The sequence below is a fragment of the Chelmon rostratus genome, chromosome 6 (genome assembly GCF_017976325.1).
Source record: "Chelmon rostratus isolate fCheRos1 chromosome 6, fCheRos1.pri, whole genome shotgun sequence".
Lineage (NCBI taxonomy): Eukaryota > Metazoa > Chordata > Actinopteri > Chaetodontiformes > Chaetodontidae > Chelmon > Chelmon rostratus.
Genome location: NC_055663.1, coordinates 18,016,413 through 18,029,046, shown reverse-complemented (window position 1 = coordinate 18,029,046; position 12,634 = coordinate 18,016,413). Strand labels below are relative to the sequence as shown.

The window sequence follows — 12,634 nt, the reverse complement described above, 5'->3', positions numbered from 1 at the left end:
TTTTTTTTTTTTATTCCAGTAGGCCATTAGAGCTCATATGCGTGAGAAACCAGCTGGGGGCAGCCATGTACTCTGCATAGCTTGTGGAGCTGCCTGTTGTGCTAAAAGAGGACAGACGCTCAGGCGCTAGGGTAGGAGGCTCGGGTCTGAGCGTCAACAGAGAACTTACACTGTTGCAGTTAACCTTCACAGACAGCACCTTGTTGACACTCGGCTCTGTGGGATCTGGGAAGACGTTACCCACGATAATCTACATCCTTCAGGGTCCACCATCTGAAATCAGGTAGGAGTATTTTAGTCTCAGCGGAAAGGGAGAGCAGTTTTTCCATGACACAATGAGTTAAAAATAGCTTGATTCTGACCGTTGGGAGATTTTGCTTTGCTGGACAATCATATGCACACATTCTGTATTCTGTCTTATTGCTAGAAAACAACATTTATTTTTTTTTTAGTATTTGTTTAATATTTAAATGTTTTTAATATTTTATAGTTGCTGTCCCTTCACTCTTTCTGGATTTATTTAATTCTTTAAGATTTCAAATCACCATCCATCATGATGCTCATAGTCACAACTTTTCTCCAAAAAGAATCAGAGGAAAGTTCAGATCAGGATAAAACAGACTGACTAATTCACAAAGTAAAGCATAAAAGTCAAGAGTGTTTGAAGATCAGGTTCAGTTACGGGGATGGGGGATATATCTGTCTGCTGGATGACATGTGACACAAGTTAAGTATGTTTTTCCCACTACATATTTGATTTAATCTTTAAGCTCTCTGAAACGCACCACATTTCTTTTTTGGTCTAATATTTATTGTTACTTAAAGGAGACACACATAAAACCTTGAAAAAGAGAAGCTCATGCAAACTGCAGTTGTGTTAGGTGTCGACCTAGTAAATCACCTTTTCACACCAAACGTGGAACTAAAGCCGACTGAAAGAGGAAATTCCTCCATAAATATACCGCAGCTGAATCGTCTCAATCAGATAGAGCACTAACAGGCTTTAGCTCGCCGTCATGTGAGTATAAAGATGTGTGTGATACTGATCTCCAGGGTTAGAGGGTATGACCTGAGATCTGAGCATCATGAGTTCACACTCTGCATTCAGCTGTACTATAAAAGCTTCCCCAGAAGGATTTCTTTAAGTTTTTGACTTTGTAATTCTCTGTGTGTGTACTTCAACCTACAGTGTACTGACATTCAGTTTTTCATTTCAGAATGGACGCTCATGGTGACAAAACACACACCTGTGGGACAATATGTCTGAAGTATCTGCTTCTTCTCTTTAACATTCTTTTCTGGGTGAGTTAACAAGGAAGCGTTAAGATTCTCTCTGAATTTAAGACAACGAAACCCTCTGTTAAGGCTCCGTCCTTTGATTTCTTTGCTTCAGATGCCACAGAGATTAGTGAAGATTTTTGTTTTACGACACCGAATCACAGCTCACTGAATTTCTACTGTTCCTCACGCTTGCAAAAACAACTTGTTCCTTATTCCATATATTGCATAAAATTATGCAAGAGTACGCTTCACATATTTTCTACAAACTACATGTATGTTATCATTTAGTGTCTGCATTGTACTAATAGTTGCAAGAGTTATGCAGGAGCACAAAATGAGAAAAAATGAAGACTCAGTGACTCTTCAGAGACAATCCTACAACATGTCTAACTTCATCCCTTCCAGTTTTCTACTTTCTTAATTTTCTTTCGACAACTGTAGTTTTAAGGACAGATTGAATGAGCTCCTGGATAACCTACTCTGTTTTCATAAATATGTCCTCACATGAAGCCATGATTTATGTTCAGATACCAAAAACAAATTTGGCTGAGTGTCTCTTGAGGCTGACAGTGAAAGAATAAGGCGTTGTCTTGTTTGCACCGCTGTCACATTTTAGGAGTTCTGTTATTCCTGCTGAATTTTATGCAGCACACGCTCGATACGAGCATCTGGTTTGAGTTGAGCTGATAACGGTACGTTCTTTCAGCTGGCAGGAGGGGCTGTACTGGCAGTGGGAGTGTGGACCCTGGTGGAAAAGAGCGACTACATCAGTTTGCTGAACTCCAGCTTCTACTCGGCCTCCGCTTACATCCTGATCGCTGCTGGAGTCCTTGTGATAGTGACCGGGATAATCGGATGCTGTGCCATTATGAAGGAGATGAGGAGTCTGTTGATTGTGGTAAACTGAGTCAGACTCACAACCTGTCAGAGGCTTCTTTTTTCTACATTCATTTGTTTTATTTCACTCCACCAGGATCAAAAACCAATGAAAGACACTTTCTTTATACACACACAACCCGATCTGTGTCTAATGGACTGAAAGTTAATCCGTGGCGACCTTCTGTCTTGTCCTCCTGCATTCAGCGCTGCTCATTATGTCAGACGGGCATGACTGTCAAATATAACAGACAAAGTCACGCAGAGTGTGTCTTTAAGAGTTTAGATTTAGAGTGCAGCTCATGCCAGAGGAATGAAGGGCATCACAGGCGACTGCTTGGACTGAAGAGTGTGTGAGAGACACAGACAGACACCATGTCAGGATGTAATACAGAAGCAAAACTGCACAGGCTCTGTGACGTTATGTCTATTTCCATATTCGCCACAACCTTTGTAATGACTGCCTTCCTTTAATCTGTTATTCTCTGGAGTATTACTTTTATTTATTTTTTTTAGCTGTGCACAGATACTTTCAATGCCATGTTTTAGCACAGAAATATACTGACACACATCTTCATCTTATTCACAGCTGTGTTCTTGCTTATTTCATGCCTCTCCTCTACAGTACCTGAGCTTGTTGCTCTTTATTTTCCTGCTGGAAATCATTGCTGGGGTGCTGGCCTACATTACCTACCAAGAGGTGAGGGGCTTTACCTTGTGTTTGTAGCTGTGAGAAAATATTAGTTAATGTCATTTTCAGAGTCAATATTTCCCTTACGTACAAAGTGACTGGTTGGACTTCATACTTTTATTTACTAGCTACCATTGAGTTTAAATCTCACTGCAGCAATTACAAATCTACTTTTTATTCTTTCTACTTGTTTTTCTGTCATCCACAATCCCTTAATGTGATTTCAAACTCCTCGTCCATCATATTTATCCACCCACAAAATGCTGCAGTTGCCATTCTCTCTGTTGTGAAATCCTCTCTGCATAACTCTCTGTGCATGTTCTTCATTTGTCCTGTTTTTCCACCCGTCTCACACCTCTCTCTCTCTTCCCCCCTTTTCTTGCTCCAGTGTTTCCCTTTCTGCTACCAGGTAATCTGCTGCTGCATGTTTCCATGTTGTACCAAACTGTTTCTGGTCTTTGCACTTTGTCAGTCAAGCGACACAATGTTTTTTTTTGTTTGTTTGGTTTTTTTTTTTGAAAAATTAATTTAAAGACTGCTCATGTGGAACAGGGAGTGGGGTCAGAGGATCTGTGCTCATATGTTTTGAGTTATGTGTGGGCATTGCACAGGTACAGTGGAATGTTACAGGGGAGGAAAGAAACTTGACCAGGGGCTATTTTTATTGATAGGCTGAGATTTGCAGGTGACACATTTTTTTTTTCCCTGTCACTGATAGCTGAAATGCTTCTCCTGTCTCACAGCTGGATGAGGAGCTCAGGCAGAACCTAAAGGGGACCATGCAGCAGAAATACCAGCAGCCAGGGGAGGAGAGCGTCACGCAGGCTGTGGATAAGCTTCAGCAGGAGGTGTGGGAGTGAAACTGTATGTTTAAATCACACCTGATTTACAGGCAGCCAGGCAAAAAGTAATACCGCTTGAATAAGTTCAGTGTTAAAAGTCAGAAAATGTTAGATTTGAAATGTTTGTCACCTTTGTCTCATCTTTTTCTTTCTTTTGTTTCTCTCTGCACTGGCTCCCCTTCAGTTTAAGTGCTGTGGCAGTCACAACTCCTCAGACTGGACAGAGAGTGTTTGGATCCAGGTGAATGAGCGGCTTGTTCCTGATAGCTGCTGCAAAACTCCCACTGAGCTCTGCGGACGCAGGGACCATCCCTCCAACATCTACAAGGTGGAGGTAGGTAGAGGCGTCCATTTGGCTGTGGCTAAATGATATAAATCATAACAAGATTTAAATTTTTCTCCCTTTCTCGTGCTCCTAGGGTGGCTGCATTATGAAATTAGAGGAGTTCATTCTGAGTCAGTTGTATATTCTTGGTTCAGTGGGCATTGGGATTGCATTTCTACAGGTAAATCAATAACCTCTGAGTAAAATACATCTTAATATGAACATCTCTTTTAATGTTGTGCAAACAGCTGAACTGCGAACAACAATGTCTAACCACTTCTTTGTGTGTTTTTCTTTTAGCTTGTGGGGATGATGTTTACTTGCTGCCTTTATCGAAATTTGAAGGAAGATCCGTACTGATTATTGACTTTCTTTTATATGACAAGTCACATCATGAATTGTAAACTGTTTCCAATTCTGTACGTGGTGAAGTTGCCAATTCAAATCATGACATGATGAATAAAATTTAAGAATACACACACTACAGATGCTATGATGCTGCTGGGCAGCACTGTTCAGCACTGTTTCTGCAAAATGCAGTTGCATGCTGTATCTTCCCTGTTAAGATAGTGATGTGTAGATGAAGTTGTAACCAAACAACACATTTGAAAGAGCAGCGAAATATGAGCATGCTGTGCCTGCATTTGCAGCCAGTGTTGGTCTTGTTGTTTATCTACTTTTTATGTAATAAACAGTGTTTACCAAAGTTATGATTTAAAAACGAATATAAGAATATTTTTGTTTGTTGAAATACAAATAAAATGCTTGCCATTTATGTGATGTGACAGTGAATCTGTCACATCACATTGTATTCTCCGCTGCCTTCGACTGTGAACTTTTATTCTGAAATCTCTCGGCGGATGTTGTTGTCAGCTGACTTCTGAATACTTCCTCATCGCCTGTTCCTCTTTCATGATTTTACCCACAATTACCTTCTTATTCATTTCAATCTAGCTGAAATATTTCATGTGGAGGGAACACGGATATAAATGAAATGTCTGCGAAACCAACTTGTTTGATAGTGGCGAGTGCGTCTCCACAAGGTGGGTCCGTTAGCTTGCACCGGTTCATGTATCATCAGTTAATGAAGGGGATTAATTACACAGGGACAGAGTGTATTATTCACTTTACTGATGCAGGTTTTTGTCAGAGCTTACTTCTTCATCTAATTAGTCTGTTAGCTGTGGTCAAACATTACTTGCTAACTAGCTAGCTGAACCACTAAGGTGTGATTTGTTTACAGCTCTTTAGCTCTATGTTGTGTTTTGTTCCTTCAGGGGTGTCAGCAAAGTCTTTCCACCAGTCCTTCAGCCTTTGTACCTCAGTGTTTAATCTGCAGACAGCCACACCAGGGGTAAGACTATATTTATACCTGCAAATTACTCCACAAAGTAAATATTCCTGCCGTGTTTCAGCCGTTGACTCGCATCTGAGAGCCGGCATTGACCTTAAAGACAGCAAAACGATCTCACCACAAGGTCCATCAGTCTGTAGCAGTGGGTTGAATGTAACGAACTACATTAACTCAAGTACTGTTCTTGAGTACTTGAATTGGTACTTCAAAATTTATGCTTTGTGCTATTTCCACTAATTCATAGACGACAAAAGTACTTCTTACACTTATTTGACAGTTTTAGTTTCTAGTTATAACCAATTAATATGTCTCACAGGCAAAATATGCCATTAGCCGGAACAAACAACACTATAGACAAGTAAAGCTGAAACGACTGGTTGATTAATTAATAAATTGATGGACAGAAAATGTACTATTTTGACAATGGTTTGTCATTTCTCATGCAAAACATTTTTGTAAAAAAATTAAAATTAGTGAGAAATGCCAACCAATTGAGAAACTAATCAGCAGATGATGATGCAAAATAGTTCAAAAGATTTCTCCACCTGAACCAAAATTCTGCTTTTACATGAATACTCGAGTAAATACTTGAGTAAAATAATGATACATGATCGTAAAACAATCAGTGGGGACATTTTTCTTCAATTACTATTTTTACTTTAATACTTTAAGTATTTCCTAATTATACTTGCATACTTTTACTTGTAATGGAGTATTTTTACATTGTGGTTTACTAAAGGATCTGAATACTTCCTCCACCACTGTTTAGAAGTTAGTGGAAGCACCAGATGAAGTTCTAAAAAAATTTAGATGTTCAAATGTCCACTTTTCTCAGCATTTTAAAACCTTTTTTAATCTTTAGGTGATTTCAGGGCACATCTACAGTCCAGCAGGTGGCCTTAAACAAGTGAAGCTGTTCTCTACCAGTGAAATAAAAAGGCTCTGAAGTGATATATCTCCTTCTGTCAGATGGGAAAAAAGGAGTACAAACAGACATGCCTTAAAGTAAATAAATATAAATATATAAATATTAAAATGTTTAATTTCTCTCCTTACTTGATCGAACGAGCTGGGAGATATATTTTTATATAGAAAAACAAAGGCATGTTTGTTATGATGTCCTGGAACTAATATTGGTTGATTTCACCATCGATAAGCATTTTATATTTCATATTAGAGCTGATGGGATCACCTTTTTGAAGATGAAAACTACTGCTTGCATATAAATAAACATGTAGATTTTTCTTTTAGCCACAATTGGCATAGGTGACATCATGTGACCCCAGCACAGAGTGACAGAGCTGAGCTGAAATGGGCCTAAGTGTTTATTTGAATTGCAGGGAAAGCCAATAGACTTCATCGGAGTGGATGAAAGCACTGCTAGATGGGTGCAGGACTTCAATGTGAAACCCTACGCAACACCTGCTAAGCTTGAATCTATAGATGGTGAGAACATTCATTTCATGGCCATTTGGCTGTTTTTATGTGTTGCTGCTGGTTGGACTCTGCTCAGTTGAGTCATGATGACCTTTTCCAGGTGCCCGATACCAGGCGCTGCTCATCCCGGACTGCCCTGGAGCGCTGAATGACCTCGCACACAGCGGCTCTTTGCACCGCATTCTCACACACTTCATCTCTCACCAAAGTGAGTGTGAGGCTAATTTTAAAATAAGTCATGTAATCTATATGTCCGGTGTAGAGACATGTTGGTGTCTCTATTTGCAGAGCCTGTTTGTGCAGTGGGACAAGGAGTGTCAGCACTGTGCTGCGCCACTGAGGGACAGAACTGGATCTTCAGTGGCTACAGCTTAACAGGGGTTAGTCTTCCTCTGTAAACATGATGATAATATACTCAAATATCTTTATATGTTTAATGTATTTAATAACAGTAACTGTTTTACTGAAAGCCGTCAGTGTTTGAACTGGTGCGGAGGCCTGACTTTGCCAACCTGCCCTTGGTTGTGGAAGACTTTGTGAAAGACAGTGGTGGATCATACACAGGTGAGCAGAACTGCAGAGCACAGATACTAATTTGAAAAAGACTTTTTTAGCATTTTTAAAAGCTAAACCTAAAGCCCTCTCATATTTATCTCTGTTTTCCAGCAAGTCCAGAAGATGCTGTGCACGTAGTCATTGACAGACACCTAATAACTGGTCAGAATATGCAGTCAACCACACTTGCTGTAAATAATCTAATACTGCTCTGTGGTGCCAAGTAATTTTTAACATCAGGAACATCAACTTAAACAGCTCAGTTGTTCCACATTTATATATTCATGTAATTAAACATTCATCTCAGACAAATATTGGAAGATGTTTGGCAACACTGTAAATACAACTTCATTACTTGTCAATGCTGTCATTATAAACCTAATAAAAAAAAACACACAATCAAATGTCTCAGTTTGAAAATTAAAAAAAATGACAAAACTTGCGGCGTCAGGTTTTGGGGATGTTCAAAACCACAGAAAGATTCATCTTCACAGCAAGCAAAGACTCCAAGAGCAGACACGATTGTGGTTGATGAAGAGCAAAACAGAAGATTTCTGGATCTGGACTGAGGAGAGGCTGCAGATGTTTGGGGCACGTGAGCTCTGAGACCCTCAGAACAACAATATAACCCTTCATTTAAACTGTATACATATCGATGATCATGCACCCTCTGTTGCTGGAGATGGAGATGTGTTACTGCACTCTGTACTGTACAAACTGAATTTTTTCACAATATAATCCATGAAAAGGAATACAACACACTGAAGTACCTTGTGTCTGCTGCTAATATCCTTTCAATCAACACATCCCAAATGTGTTCCTGTAGACAAGATTCCTCAACAGTTCATAACCCTCAAACAAAAAAAAAGCTTATAGCTCTTGAATTTTTGGTGCACCATATTTAGGGAAAAAAGAAATAAAATCCATGTGCTGATGATTTGGGGTCCACAGTCTTCACTTATCAAGTCCAACTCTCATAGGAGATCATAGAAATAGTCCAGTCCTTGTCCTAATTCCCATAAGGAAATCCCTGTTCCCAGTTCAGTAGCTAAAGAAATCCTCAGGTAGATGGACTGTAAAAGAATTTAAATCATGTTAATCTCCACATGTAGAAGTAAACCTCATGAAAGGATCAGCTAACACAGTGAAAGAAAACAGTTTGTAAATCATCTATGTTACTCTTTGTGTTTAAACTTACTGTTTTTTTGAAAAAGGCTTACCTTCAGTGATGGATAGTACACCACATGCTTCACTGCATTGTTCCTGAGGTGAATGTAACAGATCTTATTAGAAGAAGCCATTGGAAGTGTAAGATTTCAGCCATAATTTGTTGACTTAATGAGTTATTAGATAAGTACCTCTTGTATGTGAAGTAGTGCTCTCCAGAATATTCATCCCACAGATGTTTTGGCCTGTGTTCTCGCAAAATCTCTACGTACCTGCAGGAAATCAGAAACAAGTTTAAGACAGTGTTTAAGTCCCTGAAAGCCTTATTTCTTTACTGTGACTTCTCTTGGTGTCTTGCTACTGTGTAACAAATTATTATTAATCCAAGTTAGAAAAGTTTGGGTTATTTCACATGAGAGATTGTTTTTTTTTGTTACTCCTCTCACTGGTTTAATCTGGGCGGGGCTTAGTTGGAAAAAGGTGATGTCATGTGCTTCCAATCAGTATAGAGAGTTGAAATTCTGATGACATTTGGAGAGCTGTTGCAAGTTTGATCAAACACCTTCCACACAGGGATGTTTTCCTCCCAAACTTTAACTTTGATTGTTGCTGATTTGCTCATGAATATTTTATGTTATGGAGAAATACTTACGATTGAAATTTCTTTTAAATGGGCTTTAAAGGGAAACTCTGAACATCAAAGTCTGTTCACAGGTTTTTTTGGTGTACGACTGCATATGAGAAAAAGTTGCATGAAGCCTTTTGTGGCTCCAGAGGGAGCTGCGTGAGATCTGATAAACTGCCTAGAGGCAGCATCATTTGGGGCTGAGACTGGAAAAATCTGGGGGTGTGGAGTTATAGAGAAGTGAGCTTACCAGACCTCTGAAGCTCACTCCTCATCTTTGCTTGAGGCTAGTGGCTCGAGGCTACATTAGCCACTATTAGCAATAACACACCAAAATCTCTGCCCAAACTGGAGTTGCATAGAGAAAAATACGATATCTCTAGTAATTTTTTTTTTTTTTTTTTTTTTTGTGAGTCCAACAATGTTTTGCACAGGGCTAAATAAGCGGAGCACTCTTTTAGAGTCAGAAATGTATGAAGCTTTTAATTGCTAAAATGAAAATGTATTCCAGCAGAAGTTGAAGCATTATCTCACCTTCCTCCCAGGATCGGCTCTGTTCCCTGGCTTGCAAAATCAAGGCCATACAAGTTGAGTCCAAGCAGGATCTTTTGCCTCCACTGAGTGTTGGGTGCAAGCTGGAGGACACAGTCTCTGACCCAGGGTAGGGGAGCACTCGGGCCGGGCCTATTTTAAAAAACAAAAACAAATAACAACTCAGTAATACTGTGAATCCTCTTAGGTCTGTCGGTTATTCTAATCATGTCACAACATAAAACATTTCCATTTCTACCCCAATGAATCTATGGACATGGCTTGTCTGCGACACTCACCTGGCACCGCTGGAGTAGTCATATGTCATGAGGCTGAATCCATCGACGGCAGGAGCTAGCTGCTCAAACTCCTCCCTGCCAAACATACCTGGCTGCCCCGTACTGATGGTGATAGAGACGAAAACAAGCAAAGGAATGTCAGCAAAAATTTTTTTGCATTTAAAGTCGCTGAACTAATTTCACTCACCTTGTCACAGCAGGTGGGATGACAAGAATGCAGTCTAATCTTTTAGCCTTCAAAGCCTCACATATGTGTTTTACCAAATGGACCAGCTCCCTGTACAGGGAAGATTTCGCATTTGAGTCATCTCAGTCAGCGATGGTCAGAGCAATAATAACAGACGTGTCCACAGAATGACTCACTTTCGTTTGTTCCCTCCCAGCTGGCTCCACAGCTCCAAGGTGAACCCATCGAAACCTTCAGTCTGCAAGTCACAGCTTCATTAGACAGACACAGGACAAACAAAACAGTGTTGCAAGGCAGTTAAAGCTACTAGATTACCTTTGCCACATCCACCAGCTCACTTCCCAGCTCTTCAATTTCATCTTCACTCCCCAGCACGCTCATGTAGTCCTGGTAAGACCAGCCATCAAACAGCAGCCGAGGCACTAAGGAAGAAGAGCTAAAATGACCAAACTGTCTTCTCTGAAACCGCAAGCTGCACTGACCCACGTGACCAGAGCTGTGGGCAGAGGGGAGAACATCTACTCACCCATCCTCACTTTTTTGTTCGACTTTCGTACAGCTTTGACCCAGCCTGCAGAGACAAAAAGACCCTTTTATTGCATATACATGAGTCATATATGGTGATGTTTAAATAGCTGACAAAGACCAGAAAGCCCTTTCCACGTGACTGTCAGTGGAGTGGGTCCGCAACCTGGGTCGTGATCGTGGAGTCCAGTAACATCAAAGGTTTCGGGTCCCCGTCGGCGGAGCTGAAGCCACACTGGAGACACTGACGTGAGTTTAGAGCCAAACATCTTGGTGATGTCATAGCCGTGGGAATTCCACTGGAGGATGGCAGAAATAAGGCATGTAATTTAAAGATATTCAGTCAAAATACCGAAGGATAAAAAAAAACAAACAAATGCATTTTCCTTTTCAGCACACACACAGAACAGACCGCTTGCAGATTGTGAGGAGATATTCGACAAATTTCAAATTCAATCCAGCAGTCATTTACTTAATAATTGACTACTTCTTTGGTCTATTAAAGGTCCAGTGTGTAGGATCTAGGGGAAATTTGTTGGCAGGAATGTAATATAATGTTCATAATTATGTTTTATTGAGTGAATAGTCACCTGACGATAAGGACTGTTCTGTTGTTGATGTTTCTACAGTAGCCCAGAACGGCCAAACCAAACACTGGCTTTAAAGAGCAGCCACTGAAGGGGAGGGTGAGGTGAGGGGTGTTCAGCTGCTCGTAATCTGCGCCCTCACTGCTACATGCCACTAAATTCTAAACACTGGATCTTTAAACCTCGAAAAATAGCAAAAAAGCACATCAAAATTTCCCAAAACCAAAAGGCGACATGCTCAAATTGCTCATTTTATCCACCCACAACCCCCAGATCTTCAGCAAAGAATCAGCAAATGTTTGGCATTTCTGCTTGACAGAGGAGTTAAATGATGAATTGATAGATTTTCTGTCAGGATTGATCAGCTAACAGTTTCAGCTCTACCAAAGTCAGTCATAAAGAGTTTTAATAACTGCAGTGACAAACGCAGAGGTGGGCCTGCGAGTATTGCATTAAAACTGACTTGAAAAAATCTCAATTTATCCTTTAATGCTGTGCAAAAAGTGCAAATTGCAGAACAGCAGCTAGGGAGGCAGTAGATCTGTTGGTGGCTGGTTTCAGACTTACAGGTGTGACATATCCGAGCACTTGTCCTTGAAATGTTTTCTTGATGTGAGCACAGTATCTCTTTTCCTCCTTCACTATGTCTTTCCAGTGCGGGTCTGAAACAACAAGGCCTCTCTCCAACACACACAACTCAGCTGGAGAAGTCTAAAGAGGGAGATCACAGAGAGAAGACCCCATTTCAGAGACAGAGACAATCATCGTCAGGACTAGACATGACAGGTGAAGATACTGGCCTCATCCCGGATCTGCAAAATGCAGGCAAGTCCAGTGACATACCGGTAAACAGAAGAGGATTTGTAAGACATGATAGCTCACACCTTTCCTTAAGGTAAAGCCCTGAAGTTACCCACCTCGGCCTCAGCTTTATGCGACTTCTTTGCATCAGATTTTGAAAGTGTGGCACTGACCAACCAGCAGCATGAGATGGCGGGCAGCAGGAATAATGTCGTTCTCATTTCCAAAAAAAAAAGAAAGAAAAAAACGCAGTGGAAAGGAGCCGTGAAGCAGTTGAATAAAAATGGGTTAGTTAGCTCAGGTCTGCAGGTTTGTAGCGCAAATGCTTCCTTCCTGACTGAGATCTGGCAGATTATCAACCAGCATATCCTCCTGCGGTCTGAGATCACACAGAACAACGAGCCAAAACAGCCCTGTTTATACTGCTAACACATACAGCCTGGATTTATGACAAATAACCTGGCTTTCACTGTCGGGCGGTCGATACCAGTTTGACTGACAACTTAGCTCAACGTGTTTCTATCTGGAGCGTCAACCAAGCTGGGTGACTT

General features: G+C 40.6%; 3 protein-coding genes across 4 annotated transcripts; 2 read left to right on the top strand and 1 right to left on the bottom strand.

Annotated features, from left to right (window-relative positions):
* The first annotated feature begins 34 nt into the window (after positions 1–34).
* On the top strand, positions 35–4,857 carry cd151 (CD151 molecule). 2 transcript variants are annotated; one of them, XM_041938484.1, is made up of 9 exons: positions 35–283; positions 1,218–1,302; positions 1,988–2,179; positions 2,783–2,857; positions 3,237–3,257; positions 3,592–3,696; positions 3,875–4,024; positions 4,110–4,196; positions 4,316–4,857. In XM_041938484.1, the coding sequence occupies exons 2-9, from the start codon at positions 1,219–1,221 to the stop codon at positions 4,373–4,375; spliced, it is 774 nt and encodes a 257-aa protein (XP_041794418.1). In that variant the 5' UTR covers positions 35–283; position 1,218; the 3' UTR covers positions 4,376–4,857. The 2 variants fall into 2 exon arrangements, with proteins under 2 accessions (XP_041794418.1, XP_041794419.1); XM_041938485.1 differs by lacking the exon at positions 3,237–3,257 and having other exon boundaries at positions 4,316–4,821.
* Positions 4,858–4,882: 25 nt separating this feature from the next.
* On the top strand, positions 4,883–8,312 carry gatd1 (glutamine amidotransferase class 1 domain containing 1). The gene is made up of 7 exons (XM_041938486.1): positions 4,883–5,058; positions 5,293–5,369; positions 6,710–6,815; positions 6,907–7,014; positions 7,095–7,186; positions 7,277–7,370; positions 7,473–8,312. Exons 1-7 carry the CDS (start codon positions 5,010–5,012, stop codon positions 7,586–7,588), a joined length of 642 nt encoding a protein of 213 aa, XP_041794420.1. The 5' UTR covers positions 4,883–5,009; the 3' UTR covers positions 7,589–8,312.
* On the bottom strand, positions 7,287–12,607 carry chid1 (chitinase domain containing 1). The gene is made up of 12 exons (XM_041938483.1): positions 12,200–12,607; positions 11,850–11,993; positions 10,862–10,994; positions 10,697–10,741; positions 10,486–10,592; positions 10,347–10,408; positions 10,171–10,260; positions 9,984–10,085; positions 9,688–9,837; positions 8,720–8,800; positions 8,582–8,624; positions 7,287–8,434 (listed from the first exon to the last, which is right to left on the bottom strand). The coding sequence occupies exons 1-12, from the start codon at positions 12,302–12,304 to the stop codon at positions 8,336–8,338; spliced, it is 1,161 nt and encodes a 386-aa protein (XP_041794417.1). The 5' UTR covers positions 12,305–12,607; the 3' UTR covers positions 7,287–8,335.
* Between the last annotated feature and the right edge of the window lie 27 nt (positions 12,608–12,634).